Source organism: Mercenaria mercenaria, unplaced genomic scaffold (genome assembly GCF_021730395.1).
Source record: "Mercenaria mercenaria strain notata unplaced genomic scaffold, MADL_Memer_1 contig_3808, whole genome shotgun sequence".
NCBI classification, from domain to species: Eukaryota; Metazoa; Mollusca; class Bivalvia; order Venerida; family Veneridae; genus Mercenaria; species Mercenaria mercenaria.
Window position 1 is genome coordinate 1 of NW_026461984.1, and position 24,974 is coordinate 24,974.

The 24,974-nt window shown below is 35.4% G+C and overlaps 1 protein-coding gene across 1 annotated transcript in view; it reads left to right on the plus strand.

Moving 5' to 3' along the window:
• The first annotated feature begins 387 nt into the window (after positions 1-387).
• The window catches only part of LOC128553421 (exportin-4-like), a 42,539-nt gene continuing 17,952 nt past the window's right edge, over positions 388-24,974 (plus strand). Inside the window, exons 1-9 of the mRNA XM_053534565.1 lie at positions 388-453; positions 2,143-2,248; positions 16,768-16,909; positions 19,436-19,577; positions 20,917-21,033; positions 21,416-21,578; positions 22,120-22,229; positions 22,768-22,925; positions 23,366-23,540. Of these exons, the coding sequence (XP_053390540.1) occupies positions 403-453; positions 2,143-2,248; positions 16,768-16,909; positions 19,436-19,577; positions 20,917-21,033; positions 21,416-21,578; positions 22,120-22,229; positions 22,768-22,925; positions 23,366-23,540 (1,164 nt within the window). The 5' untranslated portion in view covers positions 388-402. The remainder of the gene's footprint in view (positions 454-2,142; positions 2,249-16,767; positions 16,910-19,435; positions 19,578-20,916; positions 21,034-21,415; positions 21,579-22,119; positions 22,230-22,767; positions 22,926-23,365; positions 23,541-24,974) is intronic.

A 24,974-nucleotide genomic window follows, 5' to 3' on the forward strand; every position in this document is an offset into this window, starting at 1 on the left:
CATCAAGTGGTCCGAGTTTCGAACCACTGACAAGTATTTTCTCCCCAAGATTTTATCTTCTTAATTGTTCTGCCATTTCCCGATCACTTTCCACATGATAGTATGCATATTTGTATTTTCATATTATTCTAAAACCTTTGAAATTTAGGAGAAATTGGACACGGGCCTGTGGTAGACAAGCTTACTGTCGCTGCATGAGTGGTTACTTTTTAATTTCTGATATTTGCAGCTACAGTTTGACTGTCACAATATAAAACAAACTGTATGCGTCGGATAAGTTCGACTAGGGCCTATGGTAAAACAAAGCTGATAGTTTTAGACGGCCCGTCTTAGCTGTCGTTCGCATTCCTTATCGATAATTTTATTACATTGGGGTAGACTCGGAAGACCAGCAACAGCAACATGGAGGAGCAAATCATCAGAGAGCTCGAAAATGCCTCTCAGATTGTGCTGGTACAAGTCTGAATAAGAATAAGTTTATAGCAGTTACCGAACTTTCCCTTTCCATATTTAGGACGACGTCTCGAACCGTATTTTAGTAGTAAAAGTTAATGTTGTTCGCTTAGGGCAAGTAAAAAGTCAATAAAAGCTTTCCGTGTACTAGGAAAACAAAAAAAACAACACATTTCATGTCATAATGATGAATTTCAAAAAACAAATTACCATTTCTGCCATAGTCTTTGTGATATAATGTTGAAATTTTGTCAAACAGCACATGAAAATTTTGTGATAGACACTATATTCCGATGTAAGTGTCTAGGGGTACGGATCCGTACCTCTAGACAAGCCTGTTAGGGGTTTTCTAGGGGTACGGACCTCCATTTTCTAGAGATTTAGGGTTATTTATATCTTAAATTGTGTTGAAAATGAAATAACAAATATAAGTCTTAACCAGTCTTTACTTAAAACTTGGATCTAATTGGTTTACAGATACCAACGTTCACCCGATTGTTTACCTTCTCTTTCAAAACCTACATAACCGAGGAACTCCAAATGAATACACTGTTCCGTGCCGATTAGTTTGTTGTCAAATAAACTGTTAATAACAGCTAGATTAATGAATGAATCTATCCCTTAAATGAATTCTATTTGAAATTCGATCAGCAAATAAATAATTCTAACATGGCTCGATTTGATTTCCAGTTAAACAAAGAAGAAAATCAAGCTCGATATATTCTGCGATAAACAACGGTTGACGCGCGGACCGGTAAGAGAGCATTATGACGTCATAATTGACGTCATATTGCCGCATGACGTTCGATACATTACTCCTCGCGTAAAGGAAGTCCAGTATAATATCTATTAAAATATATCAATGAGCATGTCAGAATGAAAACAATCAAGGCTTTCTTGTTGTTTATCGTCTAATTTACCACGGTTCATCGTTCAGATGCTTCAGTATTTAACCACTCGGGCTTACGCCCTCGTGGTTCAATTCCTACGCATCTGAACTCTGAGCCGTGGTAAATCAGACGATAAACAACTCGAAAGCCTTGATTATTTGCTAAATAAATTAGGCATAATAATATGCACCAGTTTATTTTGTTATTTAACAAGGTATAATGATAATTGGCACGGAACTGATTGTTTAATAATCAATTAAGCGACATTAAGTAAAAGAAACTGTTTGTGAAAATGTCCCATGTATCTCGTAACGGCTTCCAAATGTGTGAAAAACATAGATACACTTAGGGTTAATTATCAATTAAAAATAGTTTTCCCCAACATATTTAACATTATTTTGTTTAATCTTTATATTTTTTTTTCTGCCAGTTCGAATCCTCGTGATTTATTTGGTGTTCCTCGGTTATTTAGGGCCTACGTTCCGAAAGAAAATGTAACAAATCGGATGAATGTTGTTATCTGTAAACCATTTAGATCCAAGTTTAAGGTGAATTCTGATGAAATGATATTTGTTATTTCATTTTCAACAAAATTTGAAATGTAAATGACCCTTAATCTCTAGAAAAACGGAGGTCCGTACCCCTAGAAAACCCCTAACAGGCTTGTCTAGAGGTACGGATCCGTACCCCTAGACACTTCCATATTCGGATACAATTATTTCGGATAATTCAGCTCCCATTTTCAAATTTAACTCGTAGGATTCATTAAAACAAACACTTCAACACACATTATTTTCAGGCTTCTCCCGATCTTGTGACACATGAACAGAGACAAGCTGCAGAATTGGTTATCCTCCAGTTCAGGAAAACAAAACTACCATATAACATTTGTAAAACAATACTAGGTAAATATTTAAATTATATATCAACAAAGTAATTTTATCCCTCAGTGCTTAATATTTCTACAGAATTGAAAATGTCTGGTTAGGATTGATGCATTAATGTACGCAAAACTTAATCTTGTACTATAATGTTGGTCCTTCCATTTAATTTGTTTCAGAAATGGTAAGCATGCTGTCTTTTTCTCTTTGTGAGCATCACATTCATGAAATTTTGGAATATATTTCACAATAAATCTTAATTAAATATGCATGATTTTAATAAAGCAGAATGTAAAATCATGTTTTTAATAGTTAAAGATAATTTTGATTTTACATGTCTTTATATATCATGTATTAGATGTATTTTCAATGTTTTTAACTATGTATAACCACATTTTTGCTATGTAACCTAACCGTATCGAGTCAAAACCTCCCCTAGTCTAGTGTTTCCTGCAGACACCCTAAAAGGGGCATGGTGCTTCCCTTGAAAAAGGGCACTTTTAACGTGCAGTTTGGCACTGAAAGGGCATTCGTCCAAGTACACTTGCTGGCACCATTTTACAGGCACCATTTTACATACTATTTTCACACTGCATTTGAGAATCTTTCATATCTCAGATATGGGGTAGATATTTTGTATTATTCCTTAGATAATGTTTACCATACTTTCAAACATTCTTATTCTGTTACCAACATGAAGTGCTGGCTTGCATTTTCAGAGACAGATATCAGGTGATAATTTAATAAGCAACATGTTTTATTGAACAACTATCAATGCGCAACTTTATTTTGTCAATCATCACATATCATTTCACCATTGAATTACGTTAAGAGCATAGGCAGTTCGTCAGATCTACATGTAATCAATGACTTTGTACCTATATAGCGAGGGTTGTCCCAGAAAATCGTAGACTTTTTTTCGAAAGGCAATGCATAAAGTAATTATTTTAACTGATGTTATTTCATTGTATACTCTACAGGACTATAGAGTTTAAAAATAAATATCTGTCACATTATTTGAGTACTTCTTAAATAATGGACGGCAGTCAGTGCTAGTTGGTGCATGCTCAATTTTCTCACTCAAACATTAAACAGCTTCATTTTAAATTAATGTAACTTACCCGATATACATCTCACAAGATTAAAATTTATATCATCGTTTAGAGCAACGTGTGATGTGTAATTATGTTGCGTTTCAAGACTTTTACTTCATTTATGTTAAAGTAGGGACGTAAATTTTAAAGTAATGGTCGCATGCCAATTCAGAAATGGCGATGTCAGATAAGTTTGCGGCACAGAAAGTATTAAAGTTTTATGTTTCCCTCTCTTTGAATCACTCGCCTAACCTTCCTTAAAACGATTTTGTCATGTTAAGACAAGTGTCCTGCTAACATTTGCCAAACTTCCCGAATTTTCCATTCCTCATTTGACTAGTGAAGGGGTTCATCACCCGATCTACGCAAAATTTTATTAATATTTTCTGCACCGCGAAATTATCTGACAACGCAATTTCTGAAATGGTGTGCAATCATTACTTTCAAAATTACGTCATTGTTTTAATGTTAGTGACGTCAAAGACTTGAAATGCAAGATGATTACGCGCCCTTGTCGTTAATGACGATGTAAATTTTAATCCTGTGAGATGTATATCGGGTAAATTACACAAATTTAAAAGGAAACAACTTCTTTTTGTAGTGGGAAAATTGAGTGTGCGCCGATTAGTACTGATTACTGTCCCTTATTTAAAGAATACTCAAATAATATGACAGATATTTAATTTTAAACCCTATACTCCATATCGACAGCCTATTCACGTGATCTGAAACAGGTAAACATTCTCACTACACTGCAGAGAGAATGCCTCTACTATGAGTTTACAACCATGTCAGATTAATAACCACAGTTAATCTATTTCTTATCACTTGCTAATAAATAAACAATTAGACCCTCAACCTACACACATCCTAAGTAATCTCATTCTTTACAATATTCTACAGAAAATTACAGAAATGGCCTCTAGTAGTTCTTTGAATTGGAGTAAAAAATTAAATGGAATTCCAAAATTTACTATTTTACAAATTGCTGATTATATAAAACAAAGAGGAAAAAACAGGGCTTTTGAAAAAGGATACAATTTTTTTATTGAAAGTTACGTACATGATGCTTTTGTTTGTAAAACAGACGATAAATTTCTTGTCAAAGCAAAATGTTGGCAAGTCAGAAGAAAAATGAATTGCCACATATATTATCAGCAGAGATATGTTTAAAAGAATCAAACGTTCTTGATGGACAATGCAGCTGTATTGCTGGGTGAGTGAAAATTATGTACTTTCATTTAAATGATTGAACCTTAATTTAATTTTTGTTTGTGAATTATTTTGTCTTGTATTCCATTTAAATTATATTGAAGTTTTCAAACAAATGTCACTAAAAGAATAATGAATATTATCAAATAAATTCTAGTTATATGATTTCATTTATGCTTTCAGAACTGGAGGAGTTTGCAACCATATAATTGCATTGTTATACAATGTAAATCACTGGAGTAGCAAGAGAATGACAGAGATCCCAGCAGATATGTCATGTACAGAAGTGAGCCAAATATGGCATAAGCCACGAGGGGACAAAATTGAACCAGAACCAGTAATGAAGCTCACCTTTGCCAAAGCAGCAACTGACAGACAGCTACGTAAAAGGGAACCGGGTGTGCAAAAAAAAAAGTAAAGGAACTTTGGCACCATCAAAAGAGGAGGTAGCTACTATACAAGAAATAGTTGGAGCACGCAACAGTAACATTCCTATAGTGTATTTAACTAAAGACCACTCAACAACACACTCAACTGACACATTATTTGGGGAAGTTCCTACTGGTTCCCCACTCAGCTATCAACTCCAAGATTATCACAGCTCTAAATCGGAATTTTCAGCGTACATTCCCAGCAAAGTTGATATTGTTTTGCAAGACAACCTTCGCTTCCCTGATATACCTGTACCAAATTCAAGTCTTAACATAGACTTAACTCAACTTGATGAAACAAGCAAAACATTTTTGCAATCACTGGACGTAACTAAAGCCAGGTCTGAGGAGATTGAACAAATCACTATCGATCAGTCTCAGAATAAACTATGGCATGAGATGCGTAAAAATAGACTTACAGCATCAAAGTTTGGCGATGTTATAAATAGAAAAAGTGAACCAAGTGAAGCATTTGTCAAAAATTTATTTACATGCAAAGATTTATCAAGTGTAAAATCAATTTCACATGGCAGAGATAAAGAAGATACTGCACGAAAATTGTACACTAAAAAAATGAAAAACAATTGTAAACATAATGTGTCAGTATTTCGCACAGGACTCTTAATAAATCCAAGCTGTCCTTATCTTGGAGCTTCCCCGGACGGCAAAGTTTTAGACAGGTCATCTTATGATCACTTCGGGCTGTTGGAAATTAAGTGCCCATATAAATAAAGAAATACTACACCCGCAGAAGCAGCAAGAAATACAGACTTCCGTCTTGAAATAATGGACAAGGAACTGCATTTAAAAAGGTCACATAGTTACTTCTGCCAAGTGACTGGACAGATGGCAGTAGCCGGTGTAAATTGGTGTGACTGTTGTTTTCATGAACAAAGGACTATTTGTAGAACGTATATTTTATGACAAAAACGTGTGGGCAAGAATTTTCCCAAAGCTTGCTCAGTTTTACGTCAACTCAGCAGTGCCTTATCTTAAAAACAAGCAGACAGACGTTTAAGTGAGTACTTTAGTCATCGTCAGTTGAAGTTTTGACAATAAGAGGGTCCTGGAAATTTGACAGAAGGCAACAGTCAGTCCAAATTTGGTTTACAACACCAGCAGATTTAATAGGTAATCTTCTGTCAAATATATGGAAGTTTCTAACTCTTCCTATGGCCCTTTCAACATGTATCCGATGATGAGCTATTACATGTGTATCCTGTACATTTGCAGCAGACAATCGTTTTCTTTTTCCAAGGAACGGAGGAATGTTTAGACAGAGACCTATCTCGTTCAATTCGTTTGCAACTGTAAATCCCTTATCTGCCATGATTCCTTCTCCACGTTTTAATTCGCCAGCCTATATTTTTTTATTTAACAAATCAAAGAGACCACTGCGTTGACAAATTACTTTGTCTGAAATTCCACCAGTGTATAAATGTGACACAAACATTATTCCTCTACGACTGTCTACTCCAACGAGGCCTTTATACGTGTTTGCCGACTTGTAATCAAAATACGTTTGTGACTTTCGTACTAACGAAGAAGGCATTTGTATTTTTAACTCGGTGCAATCAATAATTAGCATTACATTTGGATACTGTTTTTTAAAATCATGTGTCATATGTTTTGATATTATATCACGATGAGGAAAAACTTTCATAGAACCTAGTCTTATGTAGATTAAATTTATCCATGTATTGAAAATTCTTGTCACCATTGATAACGAAATTTGAAAACGGTTTGCCAAGTCCTTGTTGAATAATCCCAGTCTAAGTTTCATTACAGTCAGTAAGAATTCATCCTCCAAAGAAAGTTTGTAAGTCCTGGATGCTTGAGATGCATCAAAATCTTCTTCATCACTGCTTTCACTTTCTGACATTTCATAGTCACTCTCAAAATATTCAGCCCCAGATGTGTATGAACTACTTTTGCGTCGATCCCAGTATGTTATTGGACTTCGGTCCTTCTTTGGCACAATCAGTTCTAAAACAGTATTGAAAACTGCAATAGTTGCAAAGCCTGTATAAAAACGTAACAGATTCAGCTTAGGATTGGAATGTATGATGTTATTCATTGAGAATCTATGAGCACACGGCATGGCTATATTAGCCTGTACTTCCTGATGCACTCTGTCCTCGCCTTCTGATGCAGTGTCTGTCTCACCGCTGTCCTGAAACTTTCTCTTTCTCGGTGACTTCCGCTTTGGTGTGTGAATCAATGTGAAAACAGATGGAACTGCATCACACTTTAAACGTTTCTTTGCCGCATCTGGGCAAACATAGTCTACAGAGTTGAAATGCTTCGAACAGACTATGGTGCTGGTTGTTACTCTAAAGTCATCCTTTGTAGCCGATGACCCTGACCTACGTATCCTGTCTTTCCACACCTAAAATTAAAAAGAAAACACTATTTATCAGAAGGCACTCTTAACAATACTTCACTTTTTCTTGTAACAGCAGCTGGGATTTTTTGATGAATTCTGTATTACTGTAATGTATTCTTTAAACAAGCAACATTTCTATCTTAATATTTTGAACACTGAACTATTTTTATAAATAAAAAGACAAATGAAATAGCTTTCTTACCTTAATTTGCCTTTCATCATTTGGAAATTTATGCACTGACACATTTTCATCAAATCCTGAAGATTTACAATTGGGAACACAGCAGTAAAACACCATGATTTCAAGATAATACTAGTTAATCTTTGCAATGTATACATGTGGTATGTATATAAACACACTGGCTGGGAAACTCTCTGTTTACCTGTTTCGGGTCACGTGATAAAATTTGTCCATACGGTTTGGTATAGTCCTGTAGAGTATACAATGAACTAGCTTCCAGGGCAGTTAATGTTTTGTTATTAAATTACATTCATTCTTGTCCTAAACTGATGTGCTGAGGAATGTTTTGTAAATGGTACTCACTTTTTTTAATAAGGAACTTGAACTAAGACATACTCTGTGCAGGATAGCTGTACAGGGCATACTTTACATGTTTAGACAGAATTATTGGTTTTTACTTTTAATATTTTTTATTAGCTCATCTGATTTTTTGAAAAAAAATGATGAGTTATTGTCATCACTTGAGCGGTTGTCGGCGTCGGCGTCGGCGTCGGCGTCGGCGTCTGCGTCGGCGTTGCCTGGTTAAGTTTTATGTTTAGGTCAGCTTTTCTCCTAAACTATCAAAGCTATTGCTTTGAAACTTGGAATACTTATTCACCATCATAAGCTGACCCTGTATAGCAAGAAACATAACTCCATCTTGCTTTTTGCAAGATTTATGGCCCCTTTTGTACTTAGAAAATATCAGATTTCTTGGTTAAGTTTTATGTTTAGGTCAACTTTTCTCCTAAACTATCAAAGCTATTGCTTTGAAACTTGGAATACTTGTTCACCATCATAAGCAGACCCTGTACATCAAGAAACATAACTCCATCTTGCTTTTTGCAAGAATTATTGCCCCTTTTGGACTTAGAAAATCAGTTTTCTTGGTTAAGTTTTATGTTTAGGTCAGCTTTTATCCTAAACTATCAAAGCTATTGCTTTAAAACTTGCAACACTTGTTCACCATCATAAGCTGACCCTGTACAGCAAGAAACATAACTCCATCCTGCTTTTTGCAAGATTTATGGCCCCTTTTGGACTTAGAAAATATCAGATTTCTTGGTTAAGTTTTATGTTTAGGTCAACTTTTTCTCTTAAACTATCAAAGCTATTGCTTTGAAACTTGCAACACTTGTTCACCATCATAAGCTGACCCTGTACAGCAAGCAACATAACTCCATCCTGCTTTTTAGCTCGACTATTCGAAGAATAAGTAGAGCTATCCTACTCACCACGGCGTCGGCGTCGGTGTCGGCGTCGGCGTCGGCATCACACTCTGGTTAAGTTTTTCGTACCAGTCCACATTTTGACAAAGTCTTTTGAGATAAAGCTTTGAAACTTTCAACACTTGTTAACCATCACCAAGTCCAGTTATAGGCAAGAGTACATAACTCTGTCAAGCATTTTGACTGAATTACGGCCCCTTTTGACTTAGAAATCTTGGTTAAGTTTTTCGTACTAGTTCATATTTTGGCAAAGTCTTTTGAGATAAAGCTTTGAAACTTTCAACACTTGTTTACTATCACCATGTCCAGTTGTAGGCAAGAGTACATAACTCCATCAAGCATTTTGGTTGAATTATTGCCCCTTTTTTACTTAGAAATCTTGGTTAAGTTTTTCGTACCAGTCTACATTTTGACAAAGTCTTTTGAGATAAAGCTTTGAAACTTTCAACACTTGTTTACCATCACCATATCCAGTTGTAGGCAAGAGTACATAACTCCATCAAGCATTTTGGCTGAATTATGGCCCCTTCTGACTTAGAAATCTTGGTTAAGTTTTTCGTACCAGTTTATATTTTGTGTAAAGTGTTTGACATATGGCTTTGAAACTTTTATATCTTGTTCAGTATTGTAGTCTCTATCAATAGGCAAGAGTACATAACTCTGTCATCTTTTTTGGCTGAATTATGGCCCTTTTTGAACTTGGAAATTGGTTCTGTTTTCGTATATGTCCATGTTTTGTCAAGACTATTTGACATATGGCTTTTAAACTTTAAACACTTGTTTATCATTATTATTTCCATCTGCAGGCAAGAGTACATAACTCTTGACAACTATTTTGGCTGAATTATGGCCCTTTTTGAACTTTGAAATTTTTGTCAAAATATTTGAACTGTGGCTTTGAAACTGTTAACACTAGTATATCAACATGATTTCCATCTGTAGGCAAGTGTACATAACTCGGTCAACTATTTTGACTGAATTATGACCCGTTTTGGACTTGGAAATTAGTTAAACTTTTCATACAAGTCTATGTTTTGCCTAACATATAACTTAATAACATATTTGCCATCATGGTCACACATTGCCACTTAGTGCAAGACTAATCGAAATCCACAAATACAGGAAAAATTTTTGTTTAATCCATTTTTTTCTTTTGTCTGAAAATCTATGGAAATATTTTGACCCCATTCTTCAATCAATTCTTCGACTAGTCGAGCGCGCTGTCATCCGACAGCTCTTGTTGCAATAATTATTGCCCCTTTTGGACTTAGAAAATCATTTTCTTGGTTGAGTATTATGTTTAAGTCAACTTTTCTCATAAACTATCAAAGCTATTGCTTTAAAACTTGCAACAGTTTTTCACCATCATAAGTGGACACTGTACATCAAGAAACATAACTCTATCCTGCTTTTTGCAAAAATGATGGCCCTTTTTAGACTTAGAAAATCATGGGTAGGACAATATTTCTATTATACAAAAAAAATCAGATGAGCGTCAGCACCCGCAAGGCGGTGCTCTTGTTACACAAACTTTGATTTCCTGAAATAGAAATGATCTCAAGATCTTGCTCCAAAGATATTTTTGGATGGGAAGAGTCTGCTTATAAAATTCAGAAGAAACATTTGGCAATAAGTTCTTTTTCGTCAAGAAAGTGATATGTCAGTACAAAATCATATCTGTTATGAATACTTGTCCTCTGCTGCGGAAGGTTTCACCCTTGAATAAAAACATTTTCTGCCTACAAAAAGCAAAGGATGTCTCAGCAGGGTTTCCACTGAGCAAAATTTTTTTTCCGCCACTTAAATTTTTTAAAGAAAAAGTTGCGCACGGCAGAGAATCAATAATGTCGAAAAAATTAGAATGAATATAATATCACTCAATTAGTTCAGTTTTTAGCTCACCTGTCACAAAGTGACAAGGTGAGCTTTTGTGATAGCTCGGTGTCCGTCGTCCGTCCGTGCGTCCGTAAACTTTTGCTTGTGACCACTCTAGAGGTAACATTTTTCATGGGATCTTTATGAAAGTTGGTCAGAATGTTCACCTTGATGATATCTAGGTCAAGTTCGAAACTGGGTCACGTGCCGTCAAAAACTAGGTCAGTAGGTCTAAAAATAGAAAAACCTTGTGACCTCTCTAGAGGCCATATATTTCACAAGATCTTCATGAAAATTAGTCAGAATGTTCACCTTGATGATATCTAGGTCAAGTTCGAAACTGGGTCACGTGCCATCAAAAACTAGGTCAGTAGGTCTAAAAATAGAAAAACCTTGTGACCTCTCTGGAGGCCATATATTACAAAGATCTTCATGAAAGTTGGTCTGAATGTTCATCTTGATGATATCTAGGTCAAGTTCGAAAGTGGGTCACATGCCGTCAAAAACCAGGTCAGTAGGTCAGATAATAGAAAAACCTTGTGACCTCTCTAAAGGCCATATTTTTCATGGGATCTTATGAAAATTGGTCTGAATGTTCATCTTGATGATATCTAGCTCAAGTTCGAAACAGGGTCATGTGCAGTCAAAAACTAGGTCAGTAGGTCTAAAAATAGAAAAACCTTGTGACCTCTCTAGAGGCCATACTTGTGAATGGATCTCCATAAAAATTGGTCAGAATGTTCAACTTGATGATATCTAGGTCAAGTTTGAAACTGGGTCACGTGCCTTAAAAAACTAGGTCAGTAGGTCAAATAATAAAAAAAACCTTGTGACCTCTCTAGAGGCCATACTTTTCATGGGATCTGTATGAAAGTTGGTCTGAATGTTCATCTTGATGATATCTAGGTCAAGTTTGAAACTGAGTCAACTGCGGTCAAAAACTAGGTCAGTAGGTCTAAAATTATTAAAATCTTTTGACCTCTCTAGAGGCCATATTTTTCAATGGATCTTCATGAAAATTGATCTGAATGTTCACCTTGATGATATCTAGGTCAGTTTCGAAACTGGGTCACGTGCGGTCAAAAACTAGGCCAGTAGGTATAAAAATAGAAAAACCTTGTGACCTCTCTAGAGGCCATATTTTTCATGAGATCTTCATGAAAATTAGTGAGAATGTTCACCTTGATGATATCTAGGTAAAGTTCAAAACTGGGTCACATGAGCTCAAAAACTAGGTCACTATGTCAAATGATAGAAAAAACGACGTCATACTCAAAACTGGGTCATGTGGGAAGAGGTGAGCGATTCAGGACCATCATGGTCCTCTTATTTAAAATTTATTTTCTACATTCCACAAATAACTCAACAAGCAGATGCATACACATTAATATTGATTTTTCATGTAAAGATAAGTAGTCAGTTCAAAATTATATACCACTTTTTTCAATCTCTTTTTCATTTCATACTTTAACTATGCAGTTTGCTCTTGAACCAGTCTATCCTAATATCACATTGAGTCAAAAATAGGTTTTAATCTTCTCAACCATTTTCAAAACAAATCTATAAAACTATCCCTATATATAGTTTGCCAATTTTGAATTATCTCCCGTTGATGGTCATTTTTCACTACTAAGATGTTTCTAAAACATGAACATTTAGCTCTTTAATTTCTAACTTTTTATTTCAAAATATATATAAGGTCATTTATCCAAAACAGCATGTTTTATTTTATTTTATGACTTTAGAAAAGTTTTTTAAAAATGCTTAAATTTCGTTATATATATACCTAAATTTCTATAACGTTTCATACATAAAATGTATAGCGAAAATACCACCTTAAGGTACAAGTAGCTCTTTATTTTGATGCCCCTGGATGGGGCCTTGTATCTATGCTATACGTTGGGCACGTAAAAGGACCAAAAGAACTGCTTTAGTTCATTTGTATCTCATTTCTTCGACTGAAATTTTACGAACGCGCTGAAATACGCGACAGAAATTTACGAGCGCGTACACTTATATTTTACGACCGCACAAATTAATCTATAATATCTTCGGCTTTTCATTATTATTGATGACTTCGGCAAATCAGCTTGATATTAAAAATAACTTTCGTTTTAGTATCAAGAAAATGGGTAGGGCTTTAGACGAAGCGCTCAGCAAATATTTCGTTTCAGTTGCTTTCGTAATATTAGGCGGGGCTGAATTTGGCGAATCAGATTGACTGATAACCGTTCTTGCGTGGAGGAACACTCGTGACTCAGCGAAGTTTTAAATTATGCCCAGAGATGTAATTCGGTATCGACACGGTGTATTGTCTTCGTGTATTGCTAAATATCGGATTATCCGTGACACGCTATGTATAATTATTGATCGGTGATAGTCGGCACATTTCTATTGTACTATAACGGTGTTGTTTGGAACGATATCCGGTAGTAAAACAGACCGCTATACAGGTTTACCTCGGATGTTTATTTTATGCAAATTTAAAATTGTTAACTGTAGAATTTTTTTTTCGCCAATTTAATTTTATTTTCGCCAAAAAAGGAATTGGCGAATAGCTGTATTACTGTACGCGCTCAGTGTCTCATTTGTTACTTGTTTTATTAACCAGGTTTTCAATGAAAACCTGAGTTATTAGATTGGGGTATGTCGTTGGTCGGGCGGGCGGGCGGATGGGCGGGCGGCGGCGTCAAACTGGTGTTTCCGGTCAATAACTTTTGTTTCGGTAAAGATATTTGAATAAAACTTGGTATGTATGTAGCTTATATCAAGACAAAGGCTGGGATTGATTTTGGGGTTTCTGGGGTCAAGGTCAAGGTCACTGTTACTTAAAATAGAAAAAGGGTTTCCGGTCAATAACTTAACTTAGGAATGAGCTATCATGATGAAACTTGGTGTATAGAAAACTTATATAAAGTTGTAGCTTGGGATTGATTTTGGGGTTTCTGGGATCAAGGTCAAGGTCATTGTTACTAAAAATAGGTTTAGGGTTAGGTTAGGGTTAGGGTTGTGCTTTAAAGTGGTGCACTGTGATTCAGTATACTTTTTTATTCTTATGAAAAGTGTTGAAAACTTGGTTTCGTGGCATTGCCGCGTTTCTTGTATTTAGATGAAACAGCTAACGTATATACTATAAAGCCAGATCTCACAGACAGTATGCAACATAAAAGTACAGGCAGTTTGTACAATCGTTTGATAGCTAAGAACAACTGAAAATAAGATCTAGAAATTTATACCGAAGAAGATTACTTGGCAATTATTATCAGTTTAATGAATGGGTGATACTTTAAAGATTGGCTGTGATTGGGTTAGGAGTATTAACTATTTTGTACATGAATACCATGAATTTCATTCTTTGTATTTTACAACTAAATTTTCAGGGTTTCCTTGTTGGGGGAACTTTTTAGCTCACTTGTCACGAAGTGACAAGGTGAGCTTTTGTGATCGAGCAGCGTCCGTCGTCCGTGCATGCGTGCGTAAACTTTTCCTTGTGACATCTCTAGAGGTCACAGTTTTCATGGGATCTTTATGAAAATGGGTCAGAATGTTCATCTTGGTAAATTCTAGGTCAAGTTCGAAACTGGGTCACGTGCGGCCAAAAAGTAGGTCAGTAGGTCTAAAAATAGAAAAACCTTGGGACTCTCTAGAGGCCATATATTTCACAAGATCTTCATGAAAATTGGTCAGAATGTTCACCTTGATGATATCTAGGTCAAGTTCGAAACTGGGTCACGTGCCTTCAAAAACTAGGTCAGTAGGTCTAAAAATAGAAAAACCTTGTGACCTCTCTAGAGGCCATATATTTCACAAGATCTTCATGAAAATTGGTCAGAATGTTCACCTTGATGCTATCTAGGTCAAGTTCGAAACTGGGTCACATGCCTTCAAAAACTAGGTCAGTAGGTCTAAAAATAGAAAAACCTTGTGACGTCTCTAGAGGCGATATATTTCAAAAGATCTTCATGAAAATTGGTCAGAACATTCACCTTGATGATATCTAGGTCAAGTTCGAAACTGGGTCACGTGCCTTCAAAAACTAGGTCAGTAGGTCAAATAATAGAAAAACCTTGTGACCTCTCTAGAGGCCATATTTTTCATTGGGTCTTTATGAAAATTGGTCAGAATGTTCATCTTGGTGATATCTAGGTCAAGTTCGAAACTGGGTCACGTGCGGTCAAAAACTAGGTCAGTAGGTCTAAAAATAGAAAAACCTTGTGACCTCTCTAGAGGCCATATTTTTCACAAGATCTTTATGAAAATTGGTCAGAATGTTCACCTTGATGTTATCTAGGTCAGGTTCGAAACTGGGTCACGTCCCTTCAAAAACTAGGTCAGTAGGTCAAATAATAGAAAAACCTTGTGACCTCTCTAGAGGCCATATTTTTCATGGGATCTGTATGAAAGTTAGTCTGAGTGTTCATCTTGATGATATCTAAGTCAAGTTTGAAACTGGGTCACGTGCGGTCAAAAACTAGGTCAGTAGGTCTAAAAATAGAAAAACCTTGTGACCTCTCTAGAGGCCATACTTTTGGATGGATCTTCTTGAAAATTGGTCTGAATGTTCATCTTGATGATATCTAGGTCAAGTTTGAAACTTGGACACGTGTGGTCAATAACTAGGTCAGTAGGTCAAATAATAAAAAAACCTTGTGACCTCTCTAGAGGCTGTATTTTTCATGGGATCTGTATGAAAGTTGGTCTGAATGTTCATCTTGATGATATCTAGGTCAATTTCGAAACTGGGTCAACTGTGGTCAAAAACTAGGTCAGTAGGTCTAAAAATAGAAAAACCTTGTGACCTCTCTAGAGGCCATACTTTCAAATGAATCTTCATGAAAATTGGTCAGACTGTTCAGCTTGATGATATCTAAGTCAAGTTTGAAACTGTGTCACGTGCGGTCAATAACTAGGTCAGTAGGTCAAATAATAAAAAAAAACTTGTGACCTCTCTAGAGGCCATATTTTTCAAGGGATCTGTATGAAAGTTGGTCTGAATGTTTATCTTGATGATATTTAGGTCAAGTTTGAAACTGGGTCAACTGCGGTCAGAAACTAGGTCAGTAGGTCTAAAAATAGAAAAACCTTGTGACCTCTCTAGAGGCCATACTTTTGAATGGAACTCATGAAAATTGGTCAGAATGTTCACCTTGATGATATCTAGGTCAAATTCGAAACTGGGTCACCTGCCATCAATAATTAGGTCAGTAGGTCAAATAATAAAAAACCTTGTGACCTCTCTAGAGGCCATATTTTTCAATGGATCTTCATGAAAATTGGTCAAAATTTTTATCTTGATGATATCTAGGTCAGGTTCAAAACTGGGTCACATGAGCTCAAAAACAAGGTCACTATGTCAAATAATAGAAAAAACAACGTCTTACTCGGTTTTAAACTGGGTCATGTGGGAACAGGTGAGCGATTCAGGACCATCATGGTCCTCTTGTTTATTAAATAAATTCCTAGTAGAAGAAATTAGAAATGAAAAATGTCATGAAATACTGTTTAAATGTGATTGACCACCTTTAATGCGCCATTTATAATTTATTGTGTGAAATGAAATCAGTCTGTGCCAACTGTATATGAATTTACAATGACATCACTTTTAAACTTTTATAAGCAGCTGTACATATTATCTGTATCATTAGCCTGATTTCAAAGTTTCATATGACCTTAAAACAAACTGCTTTAAGGTTTGTGATGTGATATTTTGGAAACTTTAAGGTAGTTTTTATGGTTTAGTTAGTGTGAGTGGAATTTAAGAATATTCCATTTCAGGTCTTTTGAAAATAAAGCCTGAGTGACTTTATTTTTGCTTGAATTTAATATGAGCTTTTATGTTCTTGTTAAGAAATTTTTGTTAGAAATATTTTTTTGCCTAGTAGTGTACTTTAATATTTATGAAGAATAATGGTGACCAGGTCTGTTTTTATCTCCGTTTAACTTGAATGCAGACACTGAAGAGTAAACTCTTTCAAAGTGCGCTTGATAATATTATATATACTGTTGTACTGGAGAACATTATTTACAGTAATTAATATGGAAGCAGTGATAGGTAGAATGTAAATTGTATACGATAATCCTCACTATTTATTACAGAGACATGTAAGACAGATTATGTTCTGTACCAGGCAGCTACAACAATTCAAGAGAGTGTGTTAAGGGAGTGGTCATTACTTGGTGCCGAGGACATTGAATCTTTGCGAGCTTTCCTTCTCCGATATATAACACAGCATATAAGGTAATTTCAAGCAATGTGCAGTTTTGGGATTTTTAGCTCGACTATTCGAAGAATAAGTAGAGCTATCTTACTCACCACGGCGTCGACGTCGGCGTCGGCGTCACACCCTGGTTAAGTTTTTCGTACCAGTCCACATTTTGACAAAGTCTTTTGAGATAAAGCTTTGAAACTTTCAACACTTGTTTACCATCACCATGTCCAGTTATAGGCAAGAGTACATAACTCTGTCAAGCATTTTGACTGAATTATGGCCCCTTTTGACTTAGAAATCTTGGTTAAGTTTTTCGTACCAGTTCATATTTTGGCAAAGTCTTTTGAGATAAAGCTTTGAAACTTTCAACACTTGTTTACCATCACCATGTCCAGTTGTAGGCAAGAGTACATAACTCCATCAAGCATTTTGGTTGAATTGTTGCCCCTTTTTTACTTAGAAATCTTGGTTAAGTTTTTCGTACCAGTCTACATTTTGACCAAGTCTTTTGAGATAAAGCTTTGAAACTTTCAACACTTGTTTACCATCACCATGTCCAGTTGTAGGCAAGAGTACATAACTCCATCAAGCATTTTGGCTGAATTATGGCCCCTTCTGACTTAGAAATCTTGGTTAAATTTTTCGTACCAATTTATATTTTGTGTAAAGTGTTTGACATATGGCTTTGAAACTTTTATATCTTGTTCAGTATTATAGTCTCTATCAATAGGCAAGAGTACATAACTCTGTCCTCTTTTTTGGCTGAATTATGGCCCTTTTTGAACTTGGAAATTGGTTCTGTTTTCGTATATGTCCATGTTTTGTCAAGACTATTTGACATATGGCTTTTAAACTTTAAACACTTGTTTATCATTATGATTTCCATCTGTAGGCAAGAGTACGTAACTCTTGACAACTATTTTGGCTGAATTATGGCCCTTTTTGGACTTTGAAATTTTTGTCAAAATATTTGAACTGCGGCTTTGAAACTGTTAACACTAGTATATCAACATGACTTCCATATGTAGGCAAGTGTACATAATTATGACCCTTTTTAGACTTGGAAATTAGTTAAACTTTTCATACAAGTCCATGTTTTGCCTAACATATAACTTAATAACATATTTGCCATCATGGTCACACATTGCCACTTAGTGCAAGACTAATCGAAATCCACAAATACAGGAACATTTTTGTTTAATCCATTTTTTCTTTTGTCTGAAAATCTATGGAAATATTTTGACCCCATTCTTCAATCAGTTCTTCGAATAGTCGAGCGCGCTGTCATCCGACAGCTCTTGTTGTTGTTGCTTGCAAAAATCAGTTAGAAATAATCAGTGTTAACAACCTTTAAACATAAATGTGTCCTACTAATTCAAGTCACCAATGATGGCCTGACATGGACACATTAAATGAGACAGTCACATAGCCAGAAAGCAGCTTTCAGTTATACAATATTGTTAAATTTATATACCCCTAGATATAGAATATATAGGGGTTGTGTTGGAGTCTCGCATGTCCGTCCTGTTATTCAAACCATCCTTCTTGCCTACTCCATATCTTCTAAACTGCTTTGAATTCTTCCATAAAACTAGCATCAGCTATTTACCTAATCAAGATGATGTACAGAGTGCAAAAACTCCAGTCACTAGGTCCAAGGTCAAGGTCACACTGGAAGGCCAAAGCTTAATTTGGTGTCCAGTCCATATATTCTGAACTGCTTGAAAGATGTTCTTAAAACTAACATCAGTTGCTATCCACATCAAGACGACATGCAGAGCATGTGACCTGGGTCACTAAATCCAGGGTCAATATGTTTAAGATGTCAAAGATCAATAGCTTAAATTTGTGTCCACTCCATATCTTCAAAACCACTAGAATTTATTTCATAAAATTAGCATCAATTGGTAACCTCACCCAGATGACATGCAGAGTGCACAACCAAGGTCACTGGGTCACCATCATGGTCACAGAGATCAAATATCAGATTGCTCAAATTTTTTATGTCCCCTTCATATCTTCTTTAACCTTCTTAGAAGCGTTTTCATAAAACTGCTATCAGTTGTTTACCTCATTAAGATGACATGCAGTGTGCACAACACATCATTGCAATCATGGCTAAGGTGACATGTGTATCAAAGCAATGTCTAGGGTTATTAATCTCCTTTAGCGATAACTCTAGTTGTTCATTTTTTTCCAAATATGAAAGTTGGACATAATCTTCAATCAACCATTTAAAATCATCAAGTTATCCTGCACTCAAATGGCATTTTGTTTTGGAAGTGTCTTACTGCCAGTGTTTTCTCATGTAGTTAGACTCCCAAGTTTCAGATTGGGGCCCTTAGGGTTGGGAAGTTATGAGTCTAGCGGGTTAGTGTCATTGTAGTGTTAATTTATATCCCTGATTCTGTTTGAAATTTTGGAAAATGAGTGGATGTAGTTGAGATGAGCAGCAGTACATAACTTTAAATACAGTGGTAAATTTGGTTTTCAAACTTGTTTACAAAAATATATAAGTGATAAAGAAATAACTTATGCCTATATGTTTATGTTAGCTTGCAGAGCTATGTCAGAGAGCAAGTTTTACAGACAGTTGCTGTCATACTAAAAAGAGGGACACTAGACACGAAGGGGGCGCGGCTTGATGGACTCTTCCAGGATGTCACTCAACTTATCAGTAGTGGAAATGTCACAATGGTATGTTTCATTTTGTGTTAACTGCTTTCATCAATAGTAGTACAGTATCTGCTGCCTAGATATCTAACTAGTACTTATATCTTTGCAAAGGATTGTAGAGACTTCGATTATTTCTCCCAGGGTTAAATAACTGAAAGACTGTTGAAAAATGGTGTTAAATCCAAAACAAACAAAATTGATTATTTCTAAACACATTGTAATCAAATATGCAGAAAATACATTGTGGAGACAGAGATTTACCTCCCTGGGCAGGATTCAAAGACAGCAGTCAGACACTCATTCTACATGATTTCACCTCTTACTGTATAAAAATCTACATTTGAAATGATCAGCTGTTTGAGAGATTGCAGTTATGTGATGCCGAAGGCCATTTTTTAGCTCGACTATTCAAAGAATAGTGAGCTATTGGACTCACCCATGCGTCGGCGTCCGCATCCGCGTCCGCGTCGCGATTTGGTTAAGGTTTTGTATGTAAGCTGGTATCTCAGTAACCACTTGTGGGAATGGATTGAAACTTCACACACTTATTCACAGTGATAAACTGACCTACACTGCACAGGTTCCATAACTCTATTTTGCTTTTTTACAAAATTATGCCCCTTTTTCGACTTAAAAATTCTTGGTTAAGGTTTTGTATGTAAGCTGGTATCTCAGTAACCACTTGTGGGAATGGATTGAAACTTCACACACTTATTCACTGTGATAAACTGACCTACATTGCACAGGTTCCATAACTCTATTTTTCCTTTTTACAAAATTATGCCCCTTTTTCGACTTAGAAATTCTTGGTTAAGGTTTTGTATGTAAGCTGGTATCTCAGTACCCACAAATGGGAATGGATTGAAACTTCACACACTTGTTCACTGTCATAATTTGACATGCAATGTGCAGGTCCCATAACTCTACTTTGCATTTTTTCAAAATTATGCCCCTTTTTCTGACTTAGCAGTTTTTGGTTAAGTTTTTGTATGTAAGCTGGTATCTCAGTATCCACTAATGGGAATGGATTGAAACTTTTCACACTTGTTAACTGTCATGAGCTGATAAGCACTGTGAAAGTTCCTTAACTCTTTTTCCCATTTTTACAAAATTATGCCCCTTTTTCGACTTTTATATTCATTCAATTGACAAGGCTGTTGAATAGTCGAGCGTTGCTGTCCTCCGACAGCTCTTGTTCTGATGGTAGTTTATTTCATTTACCAAGGAGTGTTGTCTATATATGCAAACATGTTATTTTGGTTTCACAATTTGTCTATAACTGCTTGTTACCATTCTAATGGTAAGATATGTAAGATTTTTGCATTTAAGAAATCAGTAAAGGGCCTTGCTAATATTTCAGCAATTAGTGGCGTGTTCCATGTTGACAGCCTTGTTGAATGAATACTCGAGCTCCAGTAGAACTAGCAGTGTCGGATTTACCTGGGAGTTCCATACCAAGTGCAAACGTGCTTTTGAGGTAAAAAGTTTTAAATTAACTATATTTGTAACATTTTCTTATATATTAGTTTGGGGCCCCACCTACCTTCCTTTTGAAATAATGCTTATTATGCAGATTAGGGTATGTATATAAACTATTCTTTCTGTACAATTTATTTTAGACTTTGTTAGTGCTTAATTGACTTGAAGATGGGACAGTTAAGACTTAAGTTACAAAGTTGTTGTTTTTTTGTTCCCTCCATTTTTCAGGCATATTGTTGTAAAATCATTTCATATATATGTAATATAAATGCTTCACTAGCAAAGGATTAAAAAAAAGATATATAATAAGAGTCAATTTTATGCCTACTATTTAAGCTCTTGCGGCTTTGTTAGCAAATTCTGTAGCTTTTTCTCTTCAGGAAAATGACTTGCAGAAGGTGTTCCTGTTCTCACTTCAAGTCCTAAATGAAATAGAGAAACAACCATCACCACTGCCTCGAGAGACAACAGCTGTTCTCAACAGGTTCCTCGGTATTACAGAACAAGTTCTCTGCTGGGAGTTCACACCAAAAACTAATATGTGTATCCTTTTTGCAAAAAATATACTTGCTGTGCTTGTCATCATGGTGCTTTCACATATGCTATACATGCGTAAAATCATCCATGGCAGACTCATTTAACTGTTAAAATTCTGCAAAATCAAATAAGTTATTGATAATCATTATAAGATGTGACTTACCAGTTAATATTTGCATATTGCACTTTAGTTTCCTGAAGTATTCTTAATTCAAAACATGACCTTTACTCTAAGGTCAAACTCAAGGTCTCTAGTTCATGGTTTCTGTCTGTCTCCTAGTCATAAATAAAATGGACTGGTCCATCATTCAGTCAGAATCACTAGCCACCAGCAGGCTAAAGGTTAACATATCCTTCAACTTTAATAGAAGTTTCAATCCAGTTTTACTATAAGCATGAAAAACAGAAGTATTGTGGTTTAAAACATTGTTTTGGCAAAAGAACTTATTTTTTACAGCTTGAAATTTAACACATCATAATTTTCTTATATTCATTGTACCAGTGAGTTTAAGTTGCTGAAGAAAAAGTCCTTAACCTATTTCATTAGTACGGCGGAATGTTGGATATTTTGATAAAGACCAGAGTGTTACATTGAAGCCTCATGACAAATGGAGGGAAACGTTACTCGATCCAACACTGATTCAACTTATATTCACAGTAAGTTTCAACAGTTTTACAGATATTTGGAATTGATACAAACTAAACTAATGAAATTGCAACTGGAAAAGTGACCTGTGCATGCGCAACTGAATCTCAGGTAAGCCCTGAACGAAATTCTTAGACAAAATAGAATTGAAATCAAACTTCGACTTAACCAAGGTTAGTCTCATTTTATCAGAACTTTCAGAATTGTTGCAAATAAACCATAAAAAATTAATTATTTAAGTAGCAGGGATATGTAGTCCATTACTTTCTCCTTTCCCAAATTCCTAGAGTAGTAGAGCTACATGCAACATCATATTCTCTTACTACAAAAGACCTTTTGTTGATAAGCTGTAAGTGAGTGATTTAAATACTTAAACTAATTTTGATATCAAGCTTGGTAGCCTTTTCAATCAGGAGTTCTTGCCCTTGATATAACCAGTATCTGGAAATTTGACAAATAGTCTGCACAATAAGGAAAGTATTTTAAAAGTCAGAAGTAAGTGGCTGTGATTGGCATATATATCATGACAGTTTGGCACTATTGTTGTAGATACATCAGAAAGCACGTCACAACTCGGATATGGCGACCCACTCAATACAGTGTCTTACACAACTGGCCTCACTAAATGGACCTGTGTTCCCAGATGACAGAGCTCGGACACAGTACCTCACTACCTTCATAGAAACACTTCTAAATTTTCTCAACAGGTATGGAAACATTGTATGTCTTTTGAACTAGTTGGTATGTTTGTGGAATGCATCACAGTTTTGTAATTTTCATTCTGGTATGCAATACATTAGGAATTGTTGTTAGAAATGTGTTGGAAATTTTGGTGGTCAAGGTAATACATCTTGAATCCTACTATGATTCATGTAATTGGTTTCATAAAAAAAATATGCATTGAACTTAACATTAGGAAATCATGCATTTAGTTTGGAAAATACTAGTGTATTAACTATTTACTTAATCTCCTAATTTTGTATTGGGATACTTTAAGGAACTGGCATAGAACAGTCAAGTCACTGACATCCTTTCAACAATGTAATACTGTTGAAATATTTACTTTATAGTATTTCTAAACTAATTTTATTATGTATTTAAGGGCATACTGATACAGATAATTGAGTACCAAATCTTGTGTTTTCAGTGTAGACTTACAGGACTATGAATGTCTAGGAGTGGCTTGTGTATTTAAGAACCTAGTTATGATGTTCCCATCTTTATGTTTGTCCTCTCTACCAGAACAGCTATACAGCAAGTTTATAGAACGCTTACAGAAATTAACATGTGCTTTTGGTCGAGAGGCTGCTCTGGAAGAAGAGGTTTGTGATAATAATATTTCTAGACTTGCAAAATTCTAAGTCTATGTATTTATTTTAGTAAAACAAAATTTATGATAAATGGATATCAAAGATACAAAGACCTAGAATTGACAAAAAAAGATTCTTTTTACGGTAGCCTAACCTTATACTATTAGTGATCTGAAAGATGCCCAACTGATGGTTTGTTTTTCCATTTTTAGCTCGACTATTCATAGAATAGTGAGCTATTGCACTCGCCCATGCGTCGGCGTCCGCATCCGCGTCCGCGTCCCGATTTTGGTTAAGGTTTTGTATGTAAGCTGGTATCTCAGTAACCACTTGTGGGAATGGATTGAAACTTCACACACTTATTCACTGTGACAAACTGACTTACATTGCACAGGTTCCATAACTCTATTTTGCTTTTTTACAAAATTATGCCCCTTTTTCGACTTAGAAATTTTTGGTTAAGGTTTTGTATGTAAGCTGGTAACTCAGTAACCACTTGTGGGAATGGATTGAAACTTCACACACTTATTAACTGTGATGAACTGATCTACATTGCACAGGTTCCATAACTCTATTTTGCTTTTTTACAAAATTATGCCCCTTTTTCGACTTAGAAATTTTTGGTTAAGGTTTTGTATGTAAGCTGGTATCTCAGTACTTACTAATGGGAATGGATTGAAACTTCACATACTTGTTCACTATCATGATCTGACATGCACTAAGCAAGTCCCATAACTCTACTCTCTTTTTTTTCAAAATTATGCCCCTTTTTCGACTTAGCAGTTTTTGGTTAAATTTTTATATGTAATCTGATATATCAGTATCCACTAATTGGAATGGATTGAAACTTCACACACTTGTTCACTGTCATGATCTAACATGCACTGTGAAGGTCCCATAACTCTACTTGGCATTTTTACAAAATTATGCCCCTTTGACTTAGCAGTTTTTTGTTAAGTTTTTGTATGTAAGCTGGTATCTCAGTATCCACAAATTGGAAAGGATTGAAACTTCACACACTTGTTCACTGTCATGATATGACATGCAGTACAGAGGTTCAATACCTCTACTTTGCATTTTACAAAATTATGCCCCTTTTTCAACTTTTGTATTCATTCAATTGACAAGGCTGTTGAATAGTCGAGCGTTGCTGTCCTCCGACAGCTCTTGTTGTTCTTATGGTTATACAACTACATTTTTGTACAAAAAATTACAATGAAGTAATATAAGACAAAGAAAAAAAGATTCAATGAAGTAAAATGAATGTTTGCTCTGAATAAAAATAAATTCATTGCCTACCCTACATAGCAGTTTTGGAGATATTCCCTTAAACATTTATTTTTAAGCGTAACAGAAAGCAAGGATACTGTCTGTAAATGTTCTGTCAACAGGGGCATAAACTGAATTACTATTTAAGAATACTTTTTAAAGGAATATACAGATGTT